General features: G+C 38.3%; 1 protein-coding gene and 1 pseudogene across 1 annotated transcript in view; one reads left to right on the top strand and one right to left on the bottom strand.

Moving 5' to 3' along the window:
* Window positions 1–1,754: 1,754 nt before the first annotated feature.
* Window positions 1,755–5,047, bottom strand: LOC103276291 (annotated as a pseudogene).
* A 12,766-nt stretch (window positions 5,048–17,813) lies between these two features.
* CCDC73 (coiled-coil domain containing 73) overlaps window positions 17,814–24,847 on the top strand; it is a 128,025-nt gene continuing 120,991 nt past the window's right edge. Inside the window, exon 1 of the mRNA XM_008073694.2 lies at window positions 17,814–17,962. Within this exon, the coding sequence (XP_008071885.1) occupies window positions 17,825–17,962 (138 nt within the window). The 5' untranslated portion in view covers window positions 17,814–17,824. The remainder of the gene's footprint in view (window positions 17,963–24,847) is intronic.

Raw genomic sequence — 24,847 nt, 5'->3', positions numbered from 1 at the left:
TACATCTGTGAGGAAACTCCTGGTGTCATATTATTTCATGTCTTTTCTCTTAGCCTAATCAAATTCTCTGGAACACACACATCCAGTCTGCCATCAGTAGCTGTCTGGCCTTGCCACTATGGAAGCGCCGTGGAGGGGGAAGGCTGGTGGGGCACAGGCGTCTCCACATTTGGTGTGCGCATTTTTCCATATAGCAGCCACGGTCACCTCCTTCTCAACTGTGCCTGCTGTCCCCATACCAGAGGCTCGGTTTTGCTGTCGTCAGTACAACTTCCAGTCTTCTGTCTGACGAGGAGGGGCAGTCACCTGGCTAACGAGAGAGAGAGAGAGAGAGAGAGAGAACCTGTGGGTCTAACCTCTTAAATAAACTTTCATCGAGTGATCATCCTATTTTTGGCCTCACCTTTCCCTTCACCTTAGAGGTCCTTGGTTTCAGCAGACCCTTTGTTGGCAGGGGAGGGCAGGAAGTGTAGAGGGTGATATAAATCATGTTGCTTCTCAGTTTTCCCATTGCTGGCTTAACTTTTTCAGGTGTGGTGAATATTTCTACTTCTCTCTCTGCTTGCTGATGAATATTTCTACTTCTCTCTCTGCTTGCTGATAAAGTTTTATTGTTTTTATCTTGTCTCCCATTCTCTTTGTTCTAAGGCTTATAACTGCCACTGTCATTTAGTGGAGTGGAAATGAATACCTGTGTTTAATCCACTATCTTTTTTCTTTATGTGTAAACAACTATTATTAGCTACAGCTCAACAAATCCTCTCTTTTAGCAGCATGGTTGTCCTAAAGGAATTCCTGCATTTCAGACTTTTTAGTGTTTCTGTGGGATGATAAGGGGTTTAGGAGGATAGCACAGGTTGAAAAATATATTAAAATGTAGCAAAATAAACATACGACAGCTTTTTAATGATTTTCCATGCAGGGGGAAAATTCATTTATCAATAGTCCTTAGTATTTATTGAAGGCCTATGGCGCTAGACATTGTGGAAGTTAAAAAGTTCAAGACACAGACTTGGCTTTCATGATGTGTGCACTTTATTTATTTATTTATTTATTTTGAGTTGGAGTCTCACTCTGTCACCCAGACTGGAGTGCAGTGGCCGCTCCCGGCCACCGCAGCCTCGACCTGCTGGACTCCGGCAATCCTTCCACCTCAGCCTTCCAAGTAGCTGGAACTACATGTAGTTGCGCTACCATGCCTGGCTCATTTTGATTTACTGTAGAGATGAGGTCTTGGCAAGTTGCCCAGGCAGGTCTCGAACCTGTGGGCTCAGGCAATCCACTCACCTCAGCCGATGTGTGCACTTTAACTGTGATACAAAGAGCAGTTAATATGTACAGACATATGCATACATAAATACACACACCAAATACTCCTGAGACATAAAGAAAGGGTAGGATTTTAAAAGATCCTACAAGAGGGTAGGATTTTAAAAGATTCTTCAGCAAAGAAGGTATGGATGAGGAAGGAGGCAGTATTTATTTCTAGAATCAATCAATTAGAAAAAATATGTATTTACATTTATTCTACTCTAATCTTCAGATAAAAGAAGACTTTTCTATAAAAACACTGATTAGTTATCTGCCCCACTGTTTAATTATCAAATGTGATATATACTAAATGAAGAATCTGAGCTAGTCACATCACACAAAAGAAATCTCTGTGACTTTCTAGTGTTGCCACGAGAAGCAAGTTACTGTAACCATTTAATCATGGAATTATTCAAAGTTGCTCTGTTAACAATCAAAGACTTTCAATGAAATAAATAACATTACTGAAATGAAGAAATATTCCCAGTATAAGCTGGATGGAATTGATAAATCGGTGCTTTCTTCTCTTCAGATTTAAAATGATGATTGTTTTTCTAGGCTTCATTCTTAACAAAGAACACTGCTAAATAAAATGCTATTTTCCAGCATTAGATGCATGGGAAATGCCTTTTAATTTCTTCTATTTGTAAGGTGCTTTCTCTGTATGCCATTAGACACCGTATACTAGATACTTATATCCTTCCATTGTTGAAATAAACTTAATCCCATCCTTTGTATTTGTAGTTAATACATTGAAAAAAGTTCTTTAGCTTTTCTTTTTTTTTTTTGAATTGGAGTCTCACTCTGTCACCCAGACTGGAGTGCAGTGGCTGCTCCCGGCCACTGTAGCCTTGCTGGGCTTCGGCGATCCTTCCGCCTCCGCCTTCCAAGTAGCTGGAACTACAGGCGCTACCACACCCGGCTAATTTTTTTTTTTTTTTTTATTGTAGAGATGAGATCTCACCAAGTTATCCCAGCGGGTCTCGAACCTGCGGGTTCAGGCAATCCACTCACCTCAGCCTCCCAAGGTGTGGGATTACAGGCTGAGCCACCGATCCCAGCTTAGCTTTTCATTCATTGTAAATTCTTCATGGAGAGGCTCCACTTGTGGAAATTTGCAGTCATAGATTCTACTGCTAATGACAGTAACAAGTCATTGAGAGAATCCTGGAAAATTCTGCTCTGTAATGAACCTTGAGTGAAGTTCAGCACCATTGTTACTTCAGTAGTAGTTGTGAGTGTTAGTAAGTGCTCTCCACTAACCAGTACGGAAAACTCTTCAAATCTAAGGCATGTGCCCCGCACAGGAAAATAGTCTCCACCATCAAAACTCTGTTTGGCCAAATTGTAAAATATTTCGGCCACTGCAGCATAATCTGAGTGTATGAGGTCAATACTTCCTCCAGGAAAAAGGATTCCATTAATGGATTTGAAAAGTATTTTATACTCTTTTTCTGAAAGATCAAGTCTGTAGTCGCAGCTACTCAGGAGGCTGAGTTGGTGGAAGAGTTGCCTGAGTCCAGGAGGTCAAGGTTGTGGTGAACCATGATTGTGGCACTGTTCTCCAGCCTGGGTCCTTTGAGACCCTGACTTACTGGCACAACTCTTGCACCTGCAGACTCCAGATATTTTACATAGGATGCAGCAATATAATATTTTCCAAGGTTTTGCATGAACTCCTGATGCCATTTTTGCATTAATATTTCCCATTCCTTAATTTTTTCAGTCAGGAATGGTTTAATCATGGAAAAGACAGCATGGAAAATTACTTGTTCATTTATCAAATGGATGCCACAAACTTTCAATGGAAAGGAATCTGTAAGTACAGCAGCAATCTTCTTAGCTACATATGGGGTAATTTGAAAAGCATGAGAAAACTGCCAGCCTTCCAGATAAAGGTAGCCTTGATTTCATTCCGTTGAGTTTCTACCTCCCGTACAATAAGCTTGGATGTGATTAGACTTACATGAAATACATCATAAGCTCTAAAAACTTTTGGGTCCCAGTGTGTGAGTCTGTAAATAAGAACTTTGCTGCCAGTGGGATCCCTAGATCTTAGGATTCCATGGTAGCCAGCCTTCAGAAGGCCAAGAATACTTCTAGGGTGCAGATCTGCACTTATTTCTGGACATTCTGCTCTCCACTTATAATAATTTTTTAGTAACTACCAGGCCAGGTCCAGGTTGAAATCCTGCACACACAGGAACCACAGCAGAAAGTTGTCCCACTATCTTTAATGAGAAGATTCTGAGGTCTCTTTTTTGTTATTCTTGTTGTTTTTAACAAAATATTAACATAAACATTTTCTATTACTGTAAACTCCACAAACACACTTTTGAAAGGCAATATGGTGCTGTGGTTAAGAGTGCAAACCTGAAACTAGAGTACTGGCTTTGTGTCCTGGTTCTACCCTCTTACTGTGAAACCTTGGGCAAGTTACTTGGTCTCTCTATTCCCTAGATTTCTCATTTCAAAATGGAAATATTCATAGTAAATGTCTCTTAAGGTTGTTTGGAGAGCTAAATATGAGTGTTAGAAGAGTCTTTCATGTATTAAGTGTCAACAAATATTAGGCATTATTTAAAGTGGCTGCATACTTGTATATTTTATTCGATGGTGGTAAGTTAATTGACTATTTTTCTATTATTGAACATTTAGGTTGTTTTCAACTTTTCTTTCTTGTTTTTAGTAGTGAATATTTAGTAGTAAACATGTGGTAACATAAAAGTTTCTGCATTTAGGATTTTTTTGTTTGAATAGACTTAGAAATGGAGTCAGTATAGATATGTATTGTTTATGATTCTTGAGACATTCTCAATTTTTTTTTTTTTTTTTTTTTGAGTTGGAGTCTCACTCCATCGCCCAGGCTGAGTGCAGGGGCAGTCTCACAGCCATCCCAGTGTTAACCTGCTGGGCTCCGGTGATCCTTCCGCCTCAGCCTTCCAAGTTGCCAGAATTACAGACATGTGCTGCCATGCCCGGCTAATTTTTTGATTTATTGTAGAGATGAGGTCTCGTCAAGTTGCCCAGGCTGATCTCCAGCCCATGGGCTCAGGCAGTCCTTTCACCTTGACCTCCCAGAGTGCTGGGATTATAGGCTTGAGCCACCATGCTGGCCTCGATTGTATTTTAAAAGGATTGCTTCCACTTACATTTCTACTGAAGCTATTTGAATGCCTGTTTTACTAGTTTTTTTTTTTTTACTACAACAGTACTAAGTATTATTTTTTTAAAAGAAACCTTTGCTAATTAGATAGGTAAAAATGTTATTTTAATATAGACGTTTTAGATTGCTAGTGAGGTGCTCACTTTTAATCTAAAGAAAAAAATTACTTAAATCTTGTATTTTAGCTCATTTAGAGCTGTGTGGTAAGCTATGATGGAACGCCTCGTACTCCCCTTTCTTGATAATAGTACTTGGCATTTCTCTAAGTAGTCCTCCTCACTTTCTCAGGCACGTGTATTTCTGAGATTAACCTGGATTGACTTCACTTTTAGCTCCAAAAGTTGCCCTTGTCAAATTACACTTCATCTTTCTCCTGAGTTCAGTAATTGGTTCAGAGATAGGAAGGTAATATAAGCAGGCCAACAGGAACCTTAGGATTTTTGTCAGGACACAGAACCGCTTTTTCTTACTAGAAAAAGGACCAAAAATGTGTGTAGCCACAGTGTTGCTTACAGCCTTTTGGCACTGATAGCCTTTTGTGACCAGTATTGAGTTAGCATAGGCAAACATCAAAAGAATAACATTAAAAAAAAAAAAAAAAAGACTGGCCTCAGTGGCTCAGCCTGTAATCCTAGTACTTTGGGAGGCTGAGGCGAGTGGATTTGCTTGAGCCCGCGGGTTTGAGACCAGCCCAGACAACTTGGCGAGACCTTGTCTCTACAATAAAATAAAAAATAGCCGAGCATGGTAGTGCACGTCTGTAGTTTCAGCTAATTGGAAGGCTGAGGTGGAAGGATCACCAGAGCCCAGCAGGTTGACGCTGGGGTGGTCGTGAGCATGCGTGCCACTGGCATTTCAGCCTGGGCGAAGGAGTGAGAGACTCCAACTCAAAAAAAAAAAGAATAACATTACTTGTCTAGAGTTAAAACTGTTTCTAGACTTTTTAGTCAAATAAACCAATACAACTACTTTTAAACCCAGTTTAAGTTGTGTTTTCTTTATTTGGAGTTGAAAGTACTCTACTCACTGAGTTAGTAGAAATTGTTAGAAAAGTGCTTCCTACTTCCTTTCTGCCCCATATCTTGGGGGCAGTGCAGAGGGCAAGTAGACAAAGTAGTCAATCAGTCCTCTCTGCATAGACAGCTTCTAATTCACTTTTTGGTGTCCCATTCTTAAATATAGAGCAGAAAGCAAAAGACCAGTAGACTTTTAAGGGAAAATGTATGCAGTGTAGAGGGACAAGTGGACAAAGTGACTCTTGACCAGGTGCAACCAGCCCTGTGTATTTTGAATGTCTTCCCAGGCTGTGACTGGCAGTTTGCAGGACTGAGAGGATCAGTGACTCTCAAACCAGCACACCAGCTGGAAATCTCTGGACTAGAACAAAATATGTGTGTGTGTGTGTGTGTGTGTGTGTGTGTTGAAGTAGACTATGGAAGTGCTTTCCATATGCTTTACTTATTTACTCCTTCCATAACACTGCAACTCTGTTTATACATTTTATTTTATTTTATTTATTTATTTATTTATTTTGAGTTGTAGTCTCACTCTGTCGTCCAGACTGGAGTCCGGTGGGCACTCCCAGCCACCGCAGTCTTGACCTGCTGGGCTCCAGTGATCCATCTGCCTCAGCCTTCCAAGTAGCCAGAACTACAGGCTCACGCTGCCACGCCTGGCTAATTTTTTGATTTATTTTAGGGATGAGGTCTCGCGAAGTTGCCCAGGCGGGTCTTGAACCTGCGGGCTCAGGCAGCCCACTCACCTCAGCCTCCCAAGGCGCGGGTGTTTATACATTTTAAAAGTGACCAAATGGGGAAATACTTAGTCTTCTCATTTATTTGTCCTGGTTCAAACTTTGGGAATGTTAGCAAATATTTAGGTATTTAGCATCAATTTTCTCTGATTCTTTTTTTTTTTCCTTTTTGAGCCAGGGTCTCACTCTGTGATCCAGGCTGGAGTACAGTGGCGTGATTATAGCTCACTGCAGCCTCAAACTTCTGGGCTCAAGGGATCCTCCCACCTCAGACTCCTGAGTAACTGGGACTTCTGGCATGCACCATCATGCCCAGCTAATTTTTAAGTTTTTAGTTGTAGAGACGGGATCTTACCATATTGTCCAGGCTTGTCTCAAACTCCTAGCCTCAAGCAATCCTCCTGTCTCGGCTTCCCAAAGTGCTGGGATTACAGGTGTGAACCACCATGCCTGGCCAGTTTTCTCTTAATATCAAAGGTTACAACTGTCAGTGAGTTTCTCATTTTCATTGTTGAGGCCAGATTACAGTGCTCATAGTTTCATGTCATTTTAAAAATCAGCATTTGATACATTAAAACAAGAAAAAATATATTTTCCCAGACAAGATCTAAATTTCCAACATATATTTATTTTATTTTATTTTTTGATTTGGAGTCTCACTCTGTCACTCAGGCTGGAGGGCAGTGGCATGCTCCCAGCCATCTCAGCCTCGACCTGCTGGGCTCAGGCAATTTTTCCATCTCAACCTTCCAAGCAGCTGGAACTACAGGCATGTACCACCATGCCTGACTCATTTTTTGATTTATTGTAGAGATGAGGTCTCACCAAGTTGCCAGGGCTGGTCTCGAACCTGTAGGCTCAGACAGTCCTCTCACCTCGGCCTCCCAAAGTGCTGGGATTATAGGTGTGAGCCACCACACCCAGCCTCCAACATATATTTTTAAAATATCCCATGACCAAGTGAGTATCGCATGCTCAGATTAATCTGTTCAGTGGTTCTCACACTTTAGTGACTTATTGAAACACGGAATTGCTGGGCCCTATCTCCAGTTTCTGCTCAGTAGATCTGAGATAGGCATGAGAATGTGCATTTCTACAAGTTCTTAGGTGTTGTTGATATTGTTGGTCCAGGTATTTTGAAAAAATTTTGAAAACCATTTATTTATTTCATGATAATATGATGCTATTCCCAGCTTCTATAGATATTTGACTAATGATTTTGAATGTAGAGCACTTAAGATAGTGTGTATATATATATATATATATAAAACAAGAAATAAATCTAAGGTGCTTGATAAATGCACTTTAAAGTATATTTCTGATAAATGAGTAACATTTTGACACTGACTTCCCACATAAAATAGAAGAAATATTTTGATAATAATTAATAAAAGTTACAAAGAAAAACATAGTAACCTCTTAAATCATTGCCTTTAACTCTCTTTGTAATATGTTAGAATATGGTAATAGATAATGTTTATTTAAATAAATTTACCTTTCTTATAAAATATTAGTATCTAATGTATTATCATTATTATATGCATTGTTTTTAAAAGTTTCAATAGCATAGAAAGTGAAATCAGACATAGTTGTAGGCTTTTCCTGTATTCTCTTCAGAATTATTTATTAATTTACTTGATGGGAGTTGTCAATCCAGCTAAAATTTTGTTATAAGCAAACAGTACTGATCTTTTAAAATATGAGCCTGTCTTTTTTGTGTGAAACTTGAAATTTATTTTCAGATTAAGAAACAGAGTTTTAGAAAAACTGGTTTTTATTTCTCTAAGGTTACACAATTGATAAAGTAGTCAAGTTTTGACTCAAGACTAGACTGTCTGACTTTAAGTTTAATGATTTTTTTTTTGTTTTCCATACCAAGTAGGTAGGAAGAAATACCCTACAAACCTCAGAGAAGCAATTTAAGGACCTAAGGAAAAATATAAGTGAAATTGTTTTGTTAGGTAAAGAGCTACACACACATACACATACACATACACACACACATACGTATGTGCTATTGTAATTACCAGTTGTTTTATTGAGTGGTTACTTTGTGCCTATAACTGTATTGAATGCTGTGGGATTGGGAGAGTGAATGGAAGAAGAGTAAACTAATTCTTGACTTTCAAAATCCCATTAGCGAGCAGATCCGATACACAGAGAACAGCTGATGAGCTATTGTTAAACTGTAATGTTGGATTTAAGCTCATAACATACATTTAGAAAACAGAGGCATCAGTATAGTCTAGAGGGGTCAGGGAAGGATTCCTGGAAAAAAGGACCTTGCGTTCGGCACACATGATGGATGGAATTTAGATAAGTGAGGGGAATAAATTACTCTAGGTACAGAGGTGGAAATGAGCATGGATTAATAGGAGACAGTAAGGAAACTAATGGAATTTTTTGGGTGCAGAAGATTAAAGTTGAAAAGGGGGATGAAACTAGTCATTGTGGAACCCTAAACAATTAGACAAAGGTATTTGGACTTGATATGTATACAAAAGGAACCCTCTTGAATTTGAAAAGGAGAATAGGTGGTGTTTTGCAAAATAATTCTGAAGAAAATATGCAGGATAGGTTGAAGTGGGAGAGAAGATAAATAAAAGGCTAACAGGAAAAGGTGATTATAATTCATGTCTGAGGTAATGAAGGTATGGCTAGGTTGATAGCAGTAGGAGGAGTGATGCAGAATGAATCTAAGAGCCAATCAGAAGAAGAGCAAACAGGTCAATTTAGAGATTAGATTTAGGGGAGAAGGGGAAAGTGAAAGTGAGAGTGAAAGAATGAGTACAGAGTACATGAGACAATAGGGTGGGGGAAAACGGAGAGAGAAAGAGAAAGAGATCAAAGATTTTGTGAATGTGCATTGAAGATTTAAATAAAATATGTAAATAAAGTTATAAAAACTTTCGGGAGAAGAAAAAGTACACATTTTGATAAATTTGAGGTGAAGAAATGCAAGTGAGTACTTTTGAGATTGCTGAAGATGCAAAGAGACTCTTTGACATGACTGTCACATGATAGACTTTGTTGCTGGAAGTATATTTAGCAATAAAATAAGAAAGTAGATCCAGAAAGGTCAAGCAGTTTGTAATCACCTGGCTACCTATTAACAGATTTGTTAATATCAACTGATTCCTAATTTGTTGCTCTTTGAGTGAAGTAGGGATCATTGACTAAATACATTCAGGGACTAGGTAAGTGATGTAAATTCATTTAATATTAAGCCAGTATTTATTTAATCTGCGGCATTTTGCTCCATCTGGCCCTCTCCTTGGTACTGAAGACACAGTAGCCAAGGTAGAAGAGATTATGGTCTCACAAAGCTTATATTTTAAAGGAGGAGATATAATTTTTTTTTTTTTTTGAGTTGGAGTCTCACTCTGTCGCCCAGACTGGAGTGCAGTGGCCATTCCTGGCCACCACAGCCTTGCCTGCTGGGTGCCAGCGATCCTTCCACCTCAGCCTTCCAAGTAGCTGGAACTACAGGCGCACTACCATGCCCGGCTAATTTTTGATTTATTGTAGAGATGAGGTCTCGCCAAGTTGCCCAGGTGGGTCTCGAACCCGCAGGCTCAGGCAATCCACTCACCTCAGCCTCCCAAAGGCGCGGGATTACAGGCTGAGCCATTGAGCCCGGCTGGAGGAGATATAATTAACAAAGTTAACACATAGTTAACATATTTCAAGATAATTAAGATCGTTTAAGATAATTGTGGATAGTGGTAAGTGCTGTGAGGAAAATAGAACAAGATAATGTGCCCAAGAGTGATTGGTATGTTTACTGAAGAAATAATATTGATCTGAGGCTGGAAAAACATGAAGGAAATCCTGTGTACAGATGGGAGAGGTAGAGCATCCCAGACAGAAGGAACAGAAAGTTTGCTGGATTAAATTTGACATGTTTTGAACGGAAAGATCTACTCAGTGTCTATTGTTGCTCTTTGTGTGCTAGACATTGTGCCCATCTCTGGAGGAAACAACAGTTGCTAAAATAGCAACTCTGGTCCAAAACTGAATGGCAAAGAAATCCTCTAGATTTGTGGGTTGACCATGTGGTCGACAGTCTTACTGGTAAATTGATGTACTCAGTGTAAATGGTTAACTATATAAACCTATACTCTGTAATCTTTCTTATACTATTTTCTCCCTATAATCTTTGTCAGACAGTATTTAAGGTCTAGATAGATATATATATATTTTTTATCTAACACCCTCCTTTTGTATGAAAGACCCTCCTGTGAACAGAATTAATTGCTTTTTTATTTGTATTTTCACAAATACTTTATATATGCTTCTATTTTAGTGCTTATCACAGTCTTAGTTTCCATGCCTGTCTCTCCAACCAGATTGTGAGCTCTATCCTGAGAAACTTGCATTGTTCTGTGTATGTGCTAGGAACCTAATTAATGTTTCTTTAATAAATTACTCTGAAATTATGAGAAATAATAAAAGACTATTGTTTTAAGCCATTATATTGGGGGTGACTTGTTATGCAGTCATACATTCAGTATTTAGACTTTTTAAAAAAATTCTGCTCTCTACATTGTGTTTTTTCTCCAAGTTCCTTTTCTTCTATTTGTTTTTCATCTCTTTTATGGTTTTCTCAAATGTCATCATGTGTTTTTTGAGGACCAACGTTGTTCAAGGTGTTGTTCTTTGCACAGTAGAGTTTATATGATTAAATAGGAGGCGGGATTTGAAATCTTGTTTGGAACTTTCCTTTAAAGATTGGCCATATATGTTTATTTTTCTCACTCATCAAAAATGCACAAAAAGTACTTTAACTCACAGAGACAGGGGAGAATAGAAGATGATTTAACAGTTCTATCAGAAAGCAAATTGAGGTGTGCTCTGACTGACTTCAAAGTTTGGAACAGCACTTGGAGCAACAAGTACTCTGAAAAGCAGGAATCAGGCTTGGATATAAAAAGGGAGATTTGTTGAAAATCTGTATATAGAGTACTTGCACCTTTCCAGGTCTCCTTCCTCACAGGAGATGGGATGTTTATGCTTTGAAAAAATGGAACCATTCTCTCTGGAACCAATTAAAGGGGAGTACACCAGATAAAGCAGAGGACAGGGATGAGGCATGGAGCTGAAAATGGAAATTAAGTAAAGGTCTACTCCCTGAGCTGTAGAATTCTTATTTCCTATTTGTCATACTTCTATCAGAATGTATGCTGCCTGGTGAAATCTCCTAGCCCCTTCTCTAACCCTTCTAGACAGGAGAATGGAAAACGGAGATTTCTTCTCTGGAGAACATGAAAGACCTGAGAGGAAACATGTCTGCATATTGAGACTGGGGAGGTGGACGCCTTATGGAAAGTCTCTTTTGTTACTGATCACCCAGTAGTGAAACTGGTCAGTCAGTAAGCCCTCCCTTAGTTCTTCCATTCATCTTTTAAATGTACATTCTATTTTAAAAAATAACTTTATTGAGATATAGTTTCCATATTATACAGTTCACTCATTCAAAGTGTACAATTCAATAATTTTTAATATATCCACAGTTTTGAATCCATCACCGCAGTCAATTTTAGAAAATTTTAAATCACCTGAAAAAGAAACCCCATACCCATTAGCAGTCACACAGATTCCCCTGCAGTCCTTCCCTTCCTCCCCCCAACCCTAAGCAACCACCAGTCTACTTTCTGTCTCTCTGGATTTGCCTGTTCTGGCCATTTCATATAAATGGAATAATGCAATATGTGGCCCTTTGTGACTTACTTCTTTCATTTAGCATGTTTTCAAGGTTGTTTCATGTATCAATACTTCATTCCTCTTTATTGTGAACTAACATTGTATTTTATGGATATGCCACATTTTATTTATCCATTCACCACTTGATAGGCATTTGGGTTTCCACTTTTTTGACTATAAAGAATAATGTTGTTTTTTATGTACAGTGTTCTCTTGGGAACCTAGGAATAGATTTGCCGAGTCATATGGTAACTTTATGTTTAACTTTTTTTTTGAGTTGGAGTCTCACTCTGTCACCCAGACTGGAGTGCAGTGGCCGCTCCCAGCCACCGCAGCCTCTACCTGCTGGGCTCTGGCGATCCTTCCGCCTCAGCCTTCCGAGTAGCCGGAATTACAGGCACGCGCTACCACGCCCAGCTGATTTTTTTATTTATTGTAGAGATGAGGTCTTACCAAGTTGCCCAGGCGGGTCTCGAACCCACGGGTTCAGGCAATCTACTCACCTCATGTTTAACTTTTTGAGAAACTTCCTAGGCTTTCTGTTTGTATCATTTTTTTTCCACCAGAAGTTTATAAGTTTCTGACATCCTTGCCAACACTTGTTGACACTATCATCTTTTTTATTTTAGTGTGTCATTCCATTTTCAAACTTTAGAAGAGTTCAAATAATAGAACAACCAATACCTTTTTACCCTTACCTAGATTCATCATTATTGAAAATTTGCTACATTTGTTTCATTTATCTCTATACCTTTTTTCCTGAACCTCTTGATAGTACTGGGTAAGCATCATGCTGTGCACTCTGAAATACTTAAGTATGCATCTCCTTAAACAAGGAGAAGGACATTCTCCTTTATAGCCATCCAAGAAATCTATACTGATTTAGGAATATCTAAAATCTATAAATATCTATTATGCTCAGCATTCAAATTTCCCTGCTTGTCTTCCAAATGTCCTTAATAGTGATTTTTTTTGAGTTGCAGTCTTACTCCGTCGCCCAGGCTGGAGTGCAGTGACATGCTCATAGCCATCCCAGCATCGACCTGCTGGGCTCTGGCAATCCTTCCACCTCAGCCTTCCAAGTAGCCAGAACTATAGGTGTGTGCTACCATGCCTGGCTAATCTTTTGATTTATTGTAGAGACAAGGTCTCACCATGTTGCCCAGGCTGGTCTCGAACCCATGGGCTTAGGCAATCCTCTCACCTTGGCCTCCCAAAGTGCTGGGATTATAGACTTGAGCCACCACTCCTGACCTCATTTTTTTCAATCTAGGATCCAGTCATAGTTCATACATTGCATTTGGTTGTCATGTCTCTTTGTCTTCCTTTAATCTAGAACAGTTCCCTTGCTTTAAAAAAAATGCTATTGAGTAATGCATTACTTTAAATATAAATAGATTAAAAAGAATAATAAATAAGACCTCTAAAAAATAAAAATAAATAGGTAGCTGGGATTCATCAGACATTTGAGAAAATCATGAAAGAGTTGAAAACCAAATAGAAGGAGAGGAACTTGGAGAGGAGAGACTGAAATAGGGACCAAGCGCTTAATTCACGGACACCGACACCAAAAGTACAAGTTATCAAAAAGGAGAGGTTTATTAGCCAAGAGCTGGTCGGCGGCCACTTGCCTGCTGGACATGCAAGTCCCACAGCAAGGGCCCCCATTTGCTGTAGGGGCTTGCTTAAATGGGGCAAAACCACATTGGGACTTTCCAAGTGGGCCAAACTGCAACATCCTGGAAGCCTAGGTACTTTTCAAGCAATGCTAGCGGGGTTCACAGAAGCGGGAAAAAAACCTGTTAAACATTTTAAACTAGCCAGCATGTGCTGTTGCCAATTTCCAGAAAGGGAACTTTTTAACTGTGCAAAGGCTGAGTACATGCTTAACTGTGCAAAGGCTGAGTTCATGCTTAGCCTAATTTTTGATACTGTAAATGTCTTTTTAAGCCCCCTTCCACAAGACCATGTAGAAAACCCAGTTAAAAAACATTAAAAGTAAAAAAATTGATTCTATGACTGTATAACAAATCACTACTAATTAATGGTTTAAAATGATGATTTATTATTTCTTCTAATTTCGTGAGTTTGTGGGGATGTTTCTTTGCTGGCCGTGCCTAGGCTCACTCTTGAAACTGCATTGTGTGTGTAACTTGGTGGGGATTGCTGGCCTCAGTTGGGACATTGGGGTAGCTGGGCCTCTTCTCTCCATGTAGTCTTTCATTCTGAGCTGCTTCTTCAGTATGGCAGGTTCAGAGGAGCGTTCTCAGAGAGCAAAGAATTCAAGGCCTACTGACCAAAGCAAATGATAAGGCAATCCCAGTTTCAAGGGAGTGGAGAAAGAAATTCCACCTCTGGAAGGGAGAAGTGACCCTGTCACATTTGAAATAGAATGATGGGAAGACTTTGTCACTGTTAAGCACTTGATCAGTTTACCTGTTTTACATTTCTTACACAAGCAAAGTATGTTCACCCTCATCACAAGACCTCCAAAAATCTCAACCCAAAACAGTATCAGGCTCAAAGTCCAGGATTACTTGATCATTTAAATGTAGTTCAGACCTCTTGTCTGCAGCTTCTCAGATATAGCATCTATGGATTTTTAGCCTGTGACCTAAAAAACAAATCATTTGTCTCTTACACATCCAGTGTACAGTGGTGAGATGGGGAGGTGATAACCACAATAGACATGTTCATTTAAAAAGGGGAGAAGCAGTGGCATTTAGTAGTCACTCGTTCATAGCATTTCTGAAATGCTGGTGGGCACATGTTACCGGGGTCATGGACTGTCATGGATTTGGTCTCCATCTTGCAACCTGGAAGTAGTCCCTTATTCCATTGTTTTCATCTTGACCATACCTCTGGATTCTTCGCTAAGCTCTTTGAAAGGCTCTGCCTTTTCCATAAGAAATGACCTCTGTTTGCAAATGGGTGGTTGTTTCAGTCTTGTTTGCTACTTGTGGTACTTTGGTGGCCCAAAGACCTCTTTTCTTTTGAACTGTCTCAGTCCTTTTTAGTTCAAGCTGGCAGTGTGCCTACCAGTATAATTTTTTAAAAAATAAAAACAACACATAACTTCTGGGTTTCCTATTAATCTTTTATCCAAAGTCAGTATTTTTAGGACAGATTTCTCTCTACCTTGGGCATGCCAGGCTGCTCTAAGATAATGCCCTTAAGATTCTTATATAGTAAGGCTGCCTTGAATTTTTCAGTGGTGAGACAGAAACAAATAGTTACATATTGTTATGGTTGCTCAGCAACATGAAGCAACCACTATAATTAGTGAGACCAAAGTGACTTCTTGGAGGAAGAGGTATTTTGGTGGAGCCTTGAAGGGAAGGCTAAGAGTTTGAGAGCTGACAATGGGAGTAGGTGTATATATGGAAGAGAATAATTGCTGGATCATAGACAATGTCTGGTGGATTGCATAAATGGCCACAATTTCTTTACTCTCTTGTCACATTCTTTGAAATGTACCTTTTGCATCTTCCTACATCAAATGATGGAATGTATTTTCTACCCCTTGCATCTTGACTGGCTTTGTGATTTGCTTTGTGAATGACATGTAACGGAAGCAGTGTTGGGTTATACCTGTACCTGAGACTCAAGAGACCTTGAATACTCTGCTTTTCCTCTCGGAACCCAGTTCAGTCACTATCAAAACAAATTAAGGCTACCTTACTATTATCAGAAGCAGAGTTTTCAGACAGGCAGTTGATCAGACTCATTAATAAATCCAGCAGAGGACAGAGGAACCATCTACCTGAGCCCAGCCCAAATTGCCAATCCTCAGAATCCTGAGCCAAATTAAAAAAGATAATGATAATGGATGTTAATTTGAATTTAGGGGAGTTTGTTACAGAGAGAAAAGATATCTTCAACATCTTACTACCAAATTGTTTTCCAAAATTGTTTTACCTGTTTACACACTGACGGTATCTGGGATTTCCTATTGCTTCACTTCTTTACTAATACTTGGTAATGTTAAACTTTTATATTTTTGCAAATCTGGTATCTTGTGGAATCTTGACATTTTAATTTAAGTATCACTGATTATTAATGAAGCTAAGCACCTTTTCCTGTGTATATTGACCATTTGGATATCTTTTTTTTTGTTTGTTTTTTTGAGTTGGAGTCTCACTCTATTACCCAGACTGGAGTGCAGTGGCAGGCTCCTGGCCACTGCAGCCTCAACCTGCTGGGCTCCGGCGATCCTTCTGCTTCAGCCTTCCAAGTAGCTGGAACTACAGGTACACGCTACCATGCCTGGCTAATTTTTTGATTTAATGTAGAAATGAGGTCTTGCCAAGTTGACCAGGTGGGTCTCGAACCCGTGGGCTCAGGCAATCCACTCACCTCAACCTCCCAAAGCGTGGATATCCTTTTTAAATTAAGCACCTGGGCCGGGCTCTGTGACTCAGCCTGTAATCCCAGTGCTTTGGGAGGCGGAGGCGAGAAAACTGCCTGAGCCCGCGGGTTCGAGAACTGCCTGGGCAACTTGGCGAGACCTCATCTCTACAATAAATGAAAAAATTAGCTGCTCATGGTAGCGCACGCCTGTAGTTCCGGCTATTGGAAGGTTGAGGCGGAAGGATCATCAGAGCTCAGCAGGGCAAGGCTGCGGTGGCCAGGAGTATGCCACTGCACTCCAGTCTGGGCGACAGAGTGAAACTCCAACTGGAAAAGAATAAAATAAACAAACAAACAAATAAATAAATAAATTTAGTACCTGTTCAGATATCTTGTACATTTCTCTATTGGTTTATCTGTCTTTTTTTGTTATATTTAAAATACATTCTGTGATTTTTCGGTTTTTTGTTTATAGGTGTTACAAATAATTTCTCTTTGTGATTTATCTTTGTATTTACTTTAGGATGTCTGTTGTTGAACAGAAATTCTTAATTTTATTTTGTTTATTTATTTAAGTTGGAATCTCAAAAAGTCAGAGTTAGAGAACAGATTACTATTTGATAGGAGCTGAGGACAAGGGAAGAGAGTGGTTATGACAACAAAGAGGCTGTTTGAGGAAGCCTGTGTTGATGTTAGAATTCTGTGTCTTGATTGTGGTCATAGTTACATGAAGCTGTAGACAGGATCAACTTTCATGTGAGTATATATACACACAAACACACACACACAAATTAGTGCACGTACAACTGGTAAATCCTAGTAAATTCTGGGAATTGTACCAAAGTCAGATACATGCTTTTTATACTGTACTATTGTTAAAACATTGGGGAGGGGAGTGCCAAGTGAATGGTGCACAGGACATTCCTGTACATTTCTTTGCAACTCCCTGTGAATCAGTAATCATTTCAAATTGAAGTTTCTTGCAGCCCGACTTGTGCATTTTCTGGGCTGAAAAAGATATTTAAGTGTTTTGGTTTTTAATAATATGAAAAGGCAGTTTTCCCAGGACTCTTCTGCCTTTGTTGAATTTAAAGATTGCATTGCTGTTAATTAGAATTCACACAATCCTTGCAAAGTAACTTTATGTCAAGGCAAAGTTTAGGAGGCAGAATGTGTATCTTAGACTTGGCATGAAGCAACTATGAAGGACTAGGTTTTGTCTACATTACGAACCCTGGTTTTTGGAGACTGGTATTTAGGGGCAGAAAATTTAGTCTCTGAGGGTACTTAGCCTGCAGAAGAGGCCTCAGTCATGGGGAAACAGAAAAGGACCTTTGTTTCTAAGTGTTTTTGTATCAGCATTAGAGTAGGAGTGATGTCAAAATTATTACTCAGTTCTGAACTTGGAGGATTATGGGATATAGGTTGTTACATTTTTATGGTATCTATGCTTTTACTTGAAAAACCTAGAAAAAACCTAGAATAAAAAAAAGATTTTATTCAGTTAAAATCTTTTTATATTACAGCAAATAAATAGTAATATGGAGAAAGATTTCAAGACTGAGTCATCATCATCTACCTTTGCTCTTCAAAGTTCTTCAGAGACATTGTTTTCTATTCAGCTATTAGATTTCAAAACAAGTTTACTGGAAGCATTGGAAGAATTGCGTATGAGAAGGGTAAGCTCCTTTTTTTAAGTGCTTGTTGAAAATAAGAAAACTTGATTTTATTTTTTTGTTTTTTAGAGAAAAAAACCTAAAAAGGCCCCTTCTAGTTTAGAAAAAATATATATAGTCCAAATAATGAGGCAAAGAGAATAGAACAGATTAAGTCAATGATCAGGGAATGAGAAATAAGGAGAATTTGGAAACCAAAGCAAAAAATAAAACAGGGATTTTCAGATTAAGTACTTGATCAGTTAACTAATAATTATTGAGTCCCTGGAAATGCACAGATAGCATAATAGTTAGACACTATGGCTGATGAAAAAGAACTGCAATTTTGTTATGGCCTATTTTGTTATAAATGCCTATGAAATGATTAAATAATGAAATAAGGCAGCATATGATTAAGTGACAAAATAAGTGTATGTAGGAAGTATTCTGAGTTCAAAAGATCTAATCTTATTTTTTAAAGTGATAATTCTGATATTTTTAAAAAGGGATATGTCTGGTATAAAATTGTAAAAGATGTTGGTTTCAGCAGGAAATCTATCTTGTGTAAATCCCCCTAAGAATTTCATTTTGGAGACTTGTATGGGTCTAAATTTGAAGTCTTTGTTGTTAACTCTGTATAGGATAAATTGGAGCTTATAAGATTCTGGAGAGAAAAAAAAAATTATAAAACTACTGGAATAATGATCTAGGAATGAGTTCATTAGGACTTATATATGACTGAGAGAATTAAAAGAGGTACACTTATGTATAACTATGAAGATGAAACAAAAGAGGCAGAAAGTACAATCAAGAGGATTTGGTAACTTTCTGAAATAGCTTTAAATGAAAGAAAAAGAGATCTGCAACATTTTTATTATAATATGAACCTTGTTCTAGGATTTTAAAACATTGAAATTTGTTATAGTAGTAAAATTTGAATACCACAGTGTTCATCCTATATAAAGTGACTTCTGGGTGTAACAAAAATCTGTTTAAAGATGAAATTCTGCTAAGAAAGAATATCTTAGATAGTCATTATAAAGAACTGTTTTTGTAAAATTAGCTTAAAATGTTATCTTTCCCAGGCAAACAACTTTAGGTCATTATTTAAAACTTAATATTTTTGTTTTACTATGTTTTAAAAATTATATTTTGGTTTGCTTATATTTCCAACTTGAAAAAATATGCTTCGTTTAAAATCTTCCAAACAATTTTAGGTTAGCACAGGGACAGTGTTTTTTTTTTTAATTTTTGATTTTATTACTCAAAAAAGCTTCATCTTAGCAGTTAGCTTTTTAACTCTGTGCTTGGCCTTCAACACTTTCACAGCAATTGGATCTCATATTACACCTCCTTGAAGTCTGGTTGGGCACACACAACAGAGAGATTTTGGTGCTTTCCCAACCTTCTTGGTATAACAGTAAACTGTTCTATTACCAGGGCTTTAGGGCAACTTAGTTTTGTTAGAGGCTGTGTGATAGAGTAGCTTACGAATAGCATGTCAAATGCTGGACCGTTTTGAGTGCTTCTAGACATCAACCCTGGAAAAGGAGGAGCAGTGTTTTCAATCATCAAATGTAAGTGTATATACTTCTTTCAGTGAAATTCTTCATTGAAAAAAGAGCTTTCTTTAAAAGGGGGCAAAATGTCTCCTTTTTACTAGAAAAAGAAAGTTACTGGTTTTCATATTTAGGCTGATGGCAACACTTTATCTGGATTCCTGGATTTTAATTTTTTCCCAACATTTTATTAGGAAAATTTCAAGCATATGTAATACTTGAAAAGAATTTCACAGTGAACACCCATATATCCTCACTATGATAGACAGAATATGGCACCCAAGGATGTCCATGTCCTGACTTTGAGACCCTGTGAATATGTGACCTTATATGGTAAAAGGGACTTTGTAGATGTGATTAAATTCAGAATTTTGAGATGGAGAAATCATGCTAGATTATTCAGATAGGCCCAGTGTAATCATAATGGTTCTCACAAGAGGAAAAAAGAAGACTCAGAACCAGGGACAGAGATATGATAATAGATGTAGGAGTCATAGTCAGAAATATTTGAAAATGGAGGAAGATTCTGCAAGCCAAGAAGTACATGTAGGTGGAAGCTGGACGAGGCAAGGAAATGGATTCTACCCAAGAGACTGCAGAAGGTATGCAGCCCCGCAGATACCCTGGACTTCTGACCTCCAGAACTGTAATAGAATACAGCTGAGCTGTTGTTTTTTTGTTTTTGTTTGTTTTTTGAATTGGAGTCTCACTCTGTCGCCCAGACTGGAGTGCAGTGGCCACTCCCAGCCACCGCAGCCTCGACCTGCTGGGCTTCGGCGATCCTTCTGCCTCAGCCTTCCGAGTAGCCGGAACTACAGGCGCGTACTACGACGCCCAGCTAATTTTTGATTTATTGTAGAGATGAGGTCTCACCAAGTTGCCCAGGCGGGTCTTCAACCCGTGGGCTCAGACAATCCACTGACCTTGGCCTCCCAAAGTGCTGGGATTACAGGCTGAACCACCGAGCCCGGCCTGAGCGGTTTTAAGCCCCCAAATTTGTTGTTACTATTACTTTTTGGAGTCAGAGTCTCACTCTCTCTCCCAGGCTAGAGAGCAGTGGCATGATCATAGCTCACTGTAGCCTCGAACTCCTGGGCTCAGGTGATATTTCTACCACAGCCTTCCGAGTAGCTGGGACTATAGGTGTGTGCTACCACGCCCAACCAATTTTAAAAAATTTTGTAGAGGCGATGTCTTGCTATGTTGCCCAGGCTGGTCTTGAACTCCTGGGCTCAAGCAATCCTCCTACGTCAGCCTCCTAAAGTGCTGGAATTATAGATGTGAACCACTGTACCCAGCCTATTGTTATTTGTTACAGCAAAAATAGGAATAAGATGTACTACTACCTAGATTCTTTTTTATTTTTTTTTAGAAGCTCTGAAAAACATCAGCCTACCACCTAGATTCTGTGCTTGATCTTATATATATCTATCTGTCATTGGCCTTATTTTTTTGATACTTTCCAAATAAGCTGGAAATTATACACTATAGTATATATATTATTAACTAGAGTTCAGTATTTGTGGACATGGTTTTTCTTTTAATATACAGTTTATATAGAATGAAATGTATAGTTCTTAAGTGTACCATTTGATGAGTTTTAACAAATGCATACAGCCGTGTAACCTAAATATTTGTCAAGATATAGAATATTACTGTTACCCACAGAAAGTTCCTTCATATCCTTTTTCACTCATTCCTCATCCCATTCTATCAAGAGGCAGCTATTGTTCTACATTTTTTCACTGTGGATTCGTTTATCTCTTAAATTTTCATATGAATGGAGTCATTAAGTAGATATTCTTTTGTGTAAAGCTTCTTTTACTCAGCATAGTATTTTTGAGATTCATTATGTTGTGTGTATTTGTAGTTCATTCTTTTAAATCATTGAGTTGTATTCTATTATATAAATGTACCATAATTTGTTCTTTTTGTTAATGTATTGATGGACACCTGAGTGATTTCCAGTTGTTGGCTGTTATGAATACAATTGCTATACGTAATGCTGTGAACATTCAAGACATTTTGCAGGCATGTGTGACACAGCTAAAGAAGGACAGATCTTATTAATAGAAACTGTTTATGAAATATTGATTATCTCCCATATCTTCATTACAAATATTTAATATTTCTCCTCAGTAGTTTTTGAAGGGATCTTTTTAAATTTAGTATCTTAAAAATAATGCAAAAAGATTAATACGCAATCAAAACTAATAATTATATTTAGTTTTTAAAGATAAAAAAGATAGACTTAAAACACTGAACCACAGTTACTGTTAAGCCTGAATGGGATTGATTCTTAGGTTCTTGTGTCATTCAGGATAAAAAGCTATTGAAAAACTATAGACTTTGTTTGGTTAAGTAGGCATATTATTAAATGTAAGAGTAATTGCTAAATGAAAAGAAACAGGGCTTATATCTTCCCAAATTGTAGAGAGAAAATATACAATTGTTATAAATTCTCCTGGATTTGATATTATAGCCTTTAATAAGAGTAATTTAAGGTGTTGTTCTCCTTTGCTTTATCCTGATAAAAAATGTTGACACCATCCTCTGTGTAGTCCAGATACTGACCTAGCTGGTCTACATTAGCTCATTAACTTCAATGCTAAAAGGTCTGTTAATGGTAAGCTCTTTTAGACTTTCTTTTTTTCCTCAGAAAATGTCTTTATTTTGCTATGAATTGTATATTGCATTTGTGTTCTGTCAGTATTTTAAAGATATTTTATTGAATTCTTTCGTTGCTATGTAGAAATTTTGCATCAGATTGTTCCTCTATAGGGAATCCATCATTTCTCTTTGCTCTGAAGATCTCTTTGTCATTGATGATCTTCTTTCTTTTTTTCTTTGGAGTCAGAGTCTCATTCTGCCACCTGGGCTGGAGTGCAGTGGCATGCTCACGGCCTTCACAGTCCCATCCTGCTGGGCTCAGGGGTTCCTTCCGCCTCAGCAATCCAGGGGGAAAAACCTGCTACAGGCATGTGCCACCATGCGTGGCTAATTTTTCTAGATTTATTGTAGAGACGAGGTCTCACCAAGTTGGCCAGGCTGATCTTGAACCCCTGGGCTCAGGCAGTCTTTTCGCCTCAGCCTCCCAAAGTGCTGGAGTTACAGGTGTGAGCCACTACGCCCAGCTGATCTCCTTTTTTAATGTGTCTAGGTGTGGATTTATTTATATTGTGGGAGACTCATTTTGATTTCCGAATATTAACGAAGAACAGCAGCTGTGATACTTTTGAGTATTACCTCTCCTGTATTTTTCTTTATGATCTTTTTCTTGAGTCCCCATTAGATAGCATATAGGATCATTTCATTCTATCTTTTTTTATTCCTAACTCTCTTATATTTATTTTTCTTATATTTATTTGCCTTTCTGTAGTATATTCTGTATGATGCATTTTGTTGTTTCCTAAATGTCTCTTCACATGTTTTTACCTACTATCTATCCTCGCTTAGAGTTTTAAATTTCAATGATTACGTTTTTCATTTCTAGAGGGTTCCTCACAGGATCCAAAAAGTCAATATAATGTTTTCAAAACCCAATGCAATGTTTTTTAGAACTTGGCAGGATGATTTTAAAGTTACATCTGTATGAAAAAATGCATGAGGATAGCCATGAAAATTTTCAAAATAGAAGAATGAAATACTGCTTGCTCTATCAGATATTAAAACATGCTCTAATGTTATAAGAATTAAAAAATGTGACACATGGCTGGATGCGGTGGCTCAAACCTATAATCCCAGCACTTTGGGAGGCTGAGGCAAGAGGATTGCCAGAGTCCATGGGTTAGAGACTAGCCCGGCAACTGGTGAGACCTCATCTCTACAATAAATTTTTAAAAATTAGCTGGGCGTGGTGGGGTGTGCCTGTACTTCCAGCTACTTGGAAGAGGATCGCCTGAGCCCAACAGGTTGAGGCTACGGTGGCCATGAGTGTGCCACTGCACTTGAGGCTGGGTGGCAGAGTGAGACTCCAATTAAAAAAAAAATGTGGCACAGTTGCAGGAATAAATAAATCAGTAAAAAGATAAATTGGCAGGGTATAGTGGCTCACACCTATAATCTCAGCACTTTGGGAGATGCAGATGAGAGGATTGCCTGAACCCAAGGGTTCGAGACCAGCCTGGGTAACTTGGTGAGACCTCATCTCTACAATTAAAAAAAAATTTGGCGAGACCTCATCTCTACAATAAATAAAAAAATTAGCTGGGTGTGGTGGCACATGCCTGTGGTTCTAACTGCTTGAAAGGCTGAGGCAGAAGGATCACCTGAACCTAGCAGGTCGAGGCTGCGGTGGCCGTGAGTGTGCCACTGCACTCCAGCCTGGGCAATAGAGTGGGATTCCAACTAAAAAAAAAGATAAATCAGTTCTGTGGGTGAAAAGAATGGTCAAATTTGGAGCAATCATACATACCTCATGAACAAAAATAAAACCTGGGGGTGGGGAAACTAATTGTAAAGGAAAAAGCTAAAATGCTAGAAAATATAAGAAGCCATTTTAATAGTCTTGGTAATAAAAATTATCCTTCTACGAAGGAAAAAGATGGCTAGAGATAATGGCTAGATAATTTCTTAGTGTAGAAAGAAAAAAAAAGTGACTGGCCAGGCATGGTGACTCATGCCTATAATCTCAGCGCTTTGGTAGGTCGAGGTGGGAGGATCATTTGAGGCCAGAAGTTCGAGACCAGCTTGGGCATCAGAGTGAGACCTTGACTCTAGAAAAATAATTTAAAAATTAATGAGGCATGGTGGCATACACCACTAGTCCTATCTCCTTGGCTGAGGCAGGAGAATTGCTTGAGTCCAAGAGTTCAAAGTTACAGTGAACTGTGATTGTACTGCTGCACTCCAACCTGGGTGACACAGTGAGACCCTATCTCTTAAAAAAATAAAAAAGTGACTGAGAGAAAATATTTGTAACATGCAAAATGGAAAAAGAGATCAAAGACCTTATTTACAAAGTATTTCAAATCAAAGCAAATATTCCAATAGAAAAATGAACAGAATGAAGAAAAATCATCATAAAATGTACAAAAATATGTTTAACTTTACTACTAATAAAATAAATGCAAATTAAAACAATGATTTATCATTTTTTGCTTCCTAGTTTGAAAAAAAATTTAAAAAGTATATAACTTCCAGAGTTGGCAGTTTTCAGGAATGGGTACTGCTATATTTTTTCCTTATTGATGTAAATTAATACAGATGATGGACAGAAATTGTTTTATCTGCTTAAATTGGAATTTATAATTCATGACCAGTAAGCATGAACAGTTTACATTTTTTTCTAGGATAATTTCTTGTGGGAGCTTACTTGAGCAAAGGTTTTTCTACAATAATGTTTACCATA

The sequence above is a fragment of the Carlito syrichta genome, unplaced genomic scaffold, assembly GCF_000164805.1.
Source record: "Carlito syrichta isolate Samal-C Ts95f unplaced genomic scaffold, Tarsius_syrichta-2.0.1 Scaffold316023, whole genome shotgun sequence".
Classification (NCBI taxonomy): domain Eukaryota; kingdom Metazoa; phylum Chordata; class Mammalia; order Primates; family Tarsiidae; genus Carlito; species Carlito syrichta.
The sequence above is the reverse complement of the archived record's forward strand: the minus strand, read 5'-3'. Positions and strand labels throughout refer to the sequence as shown.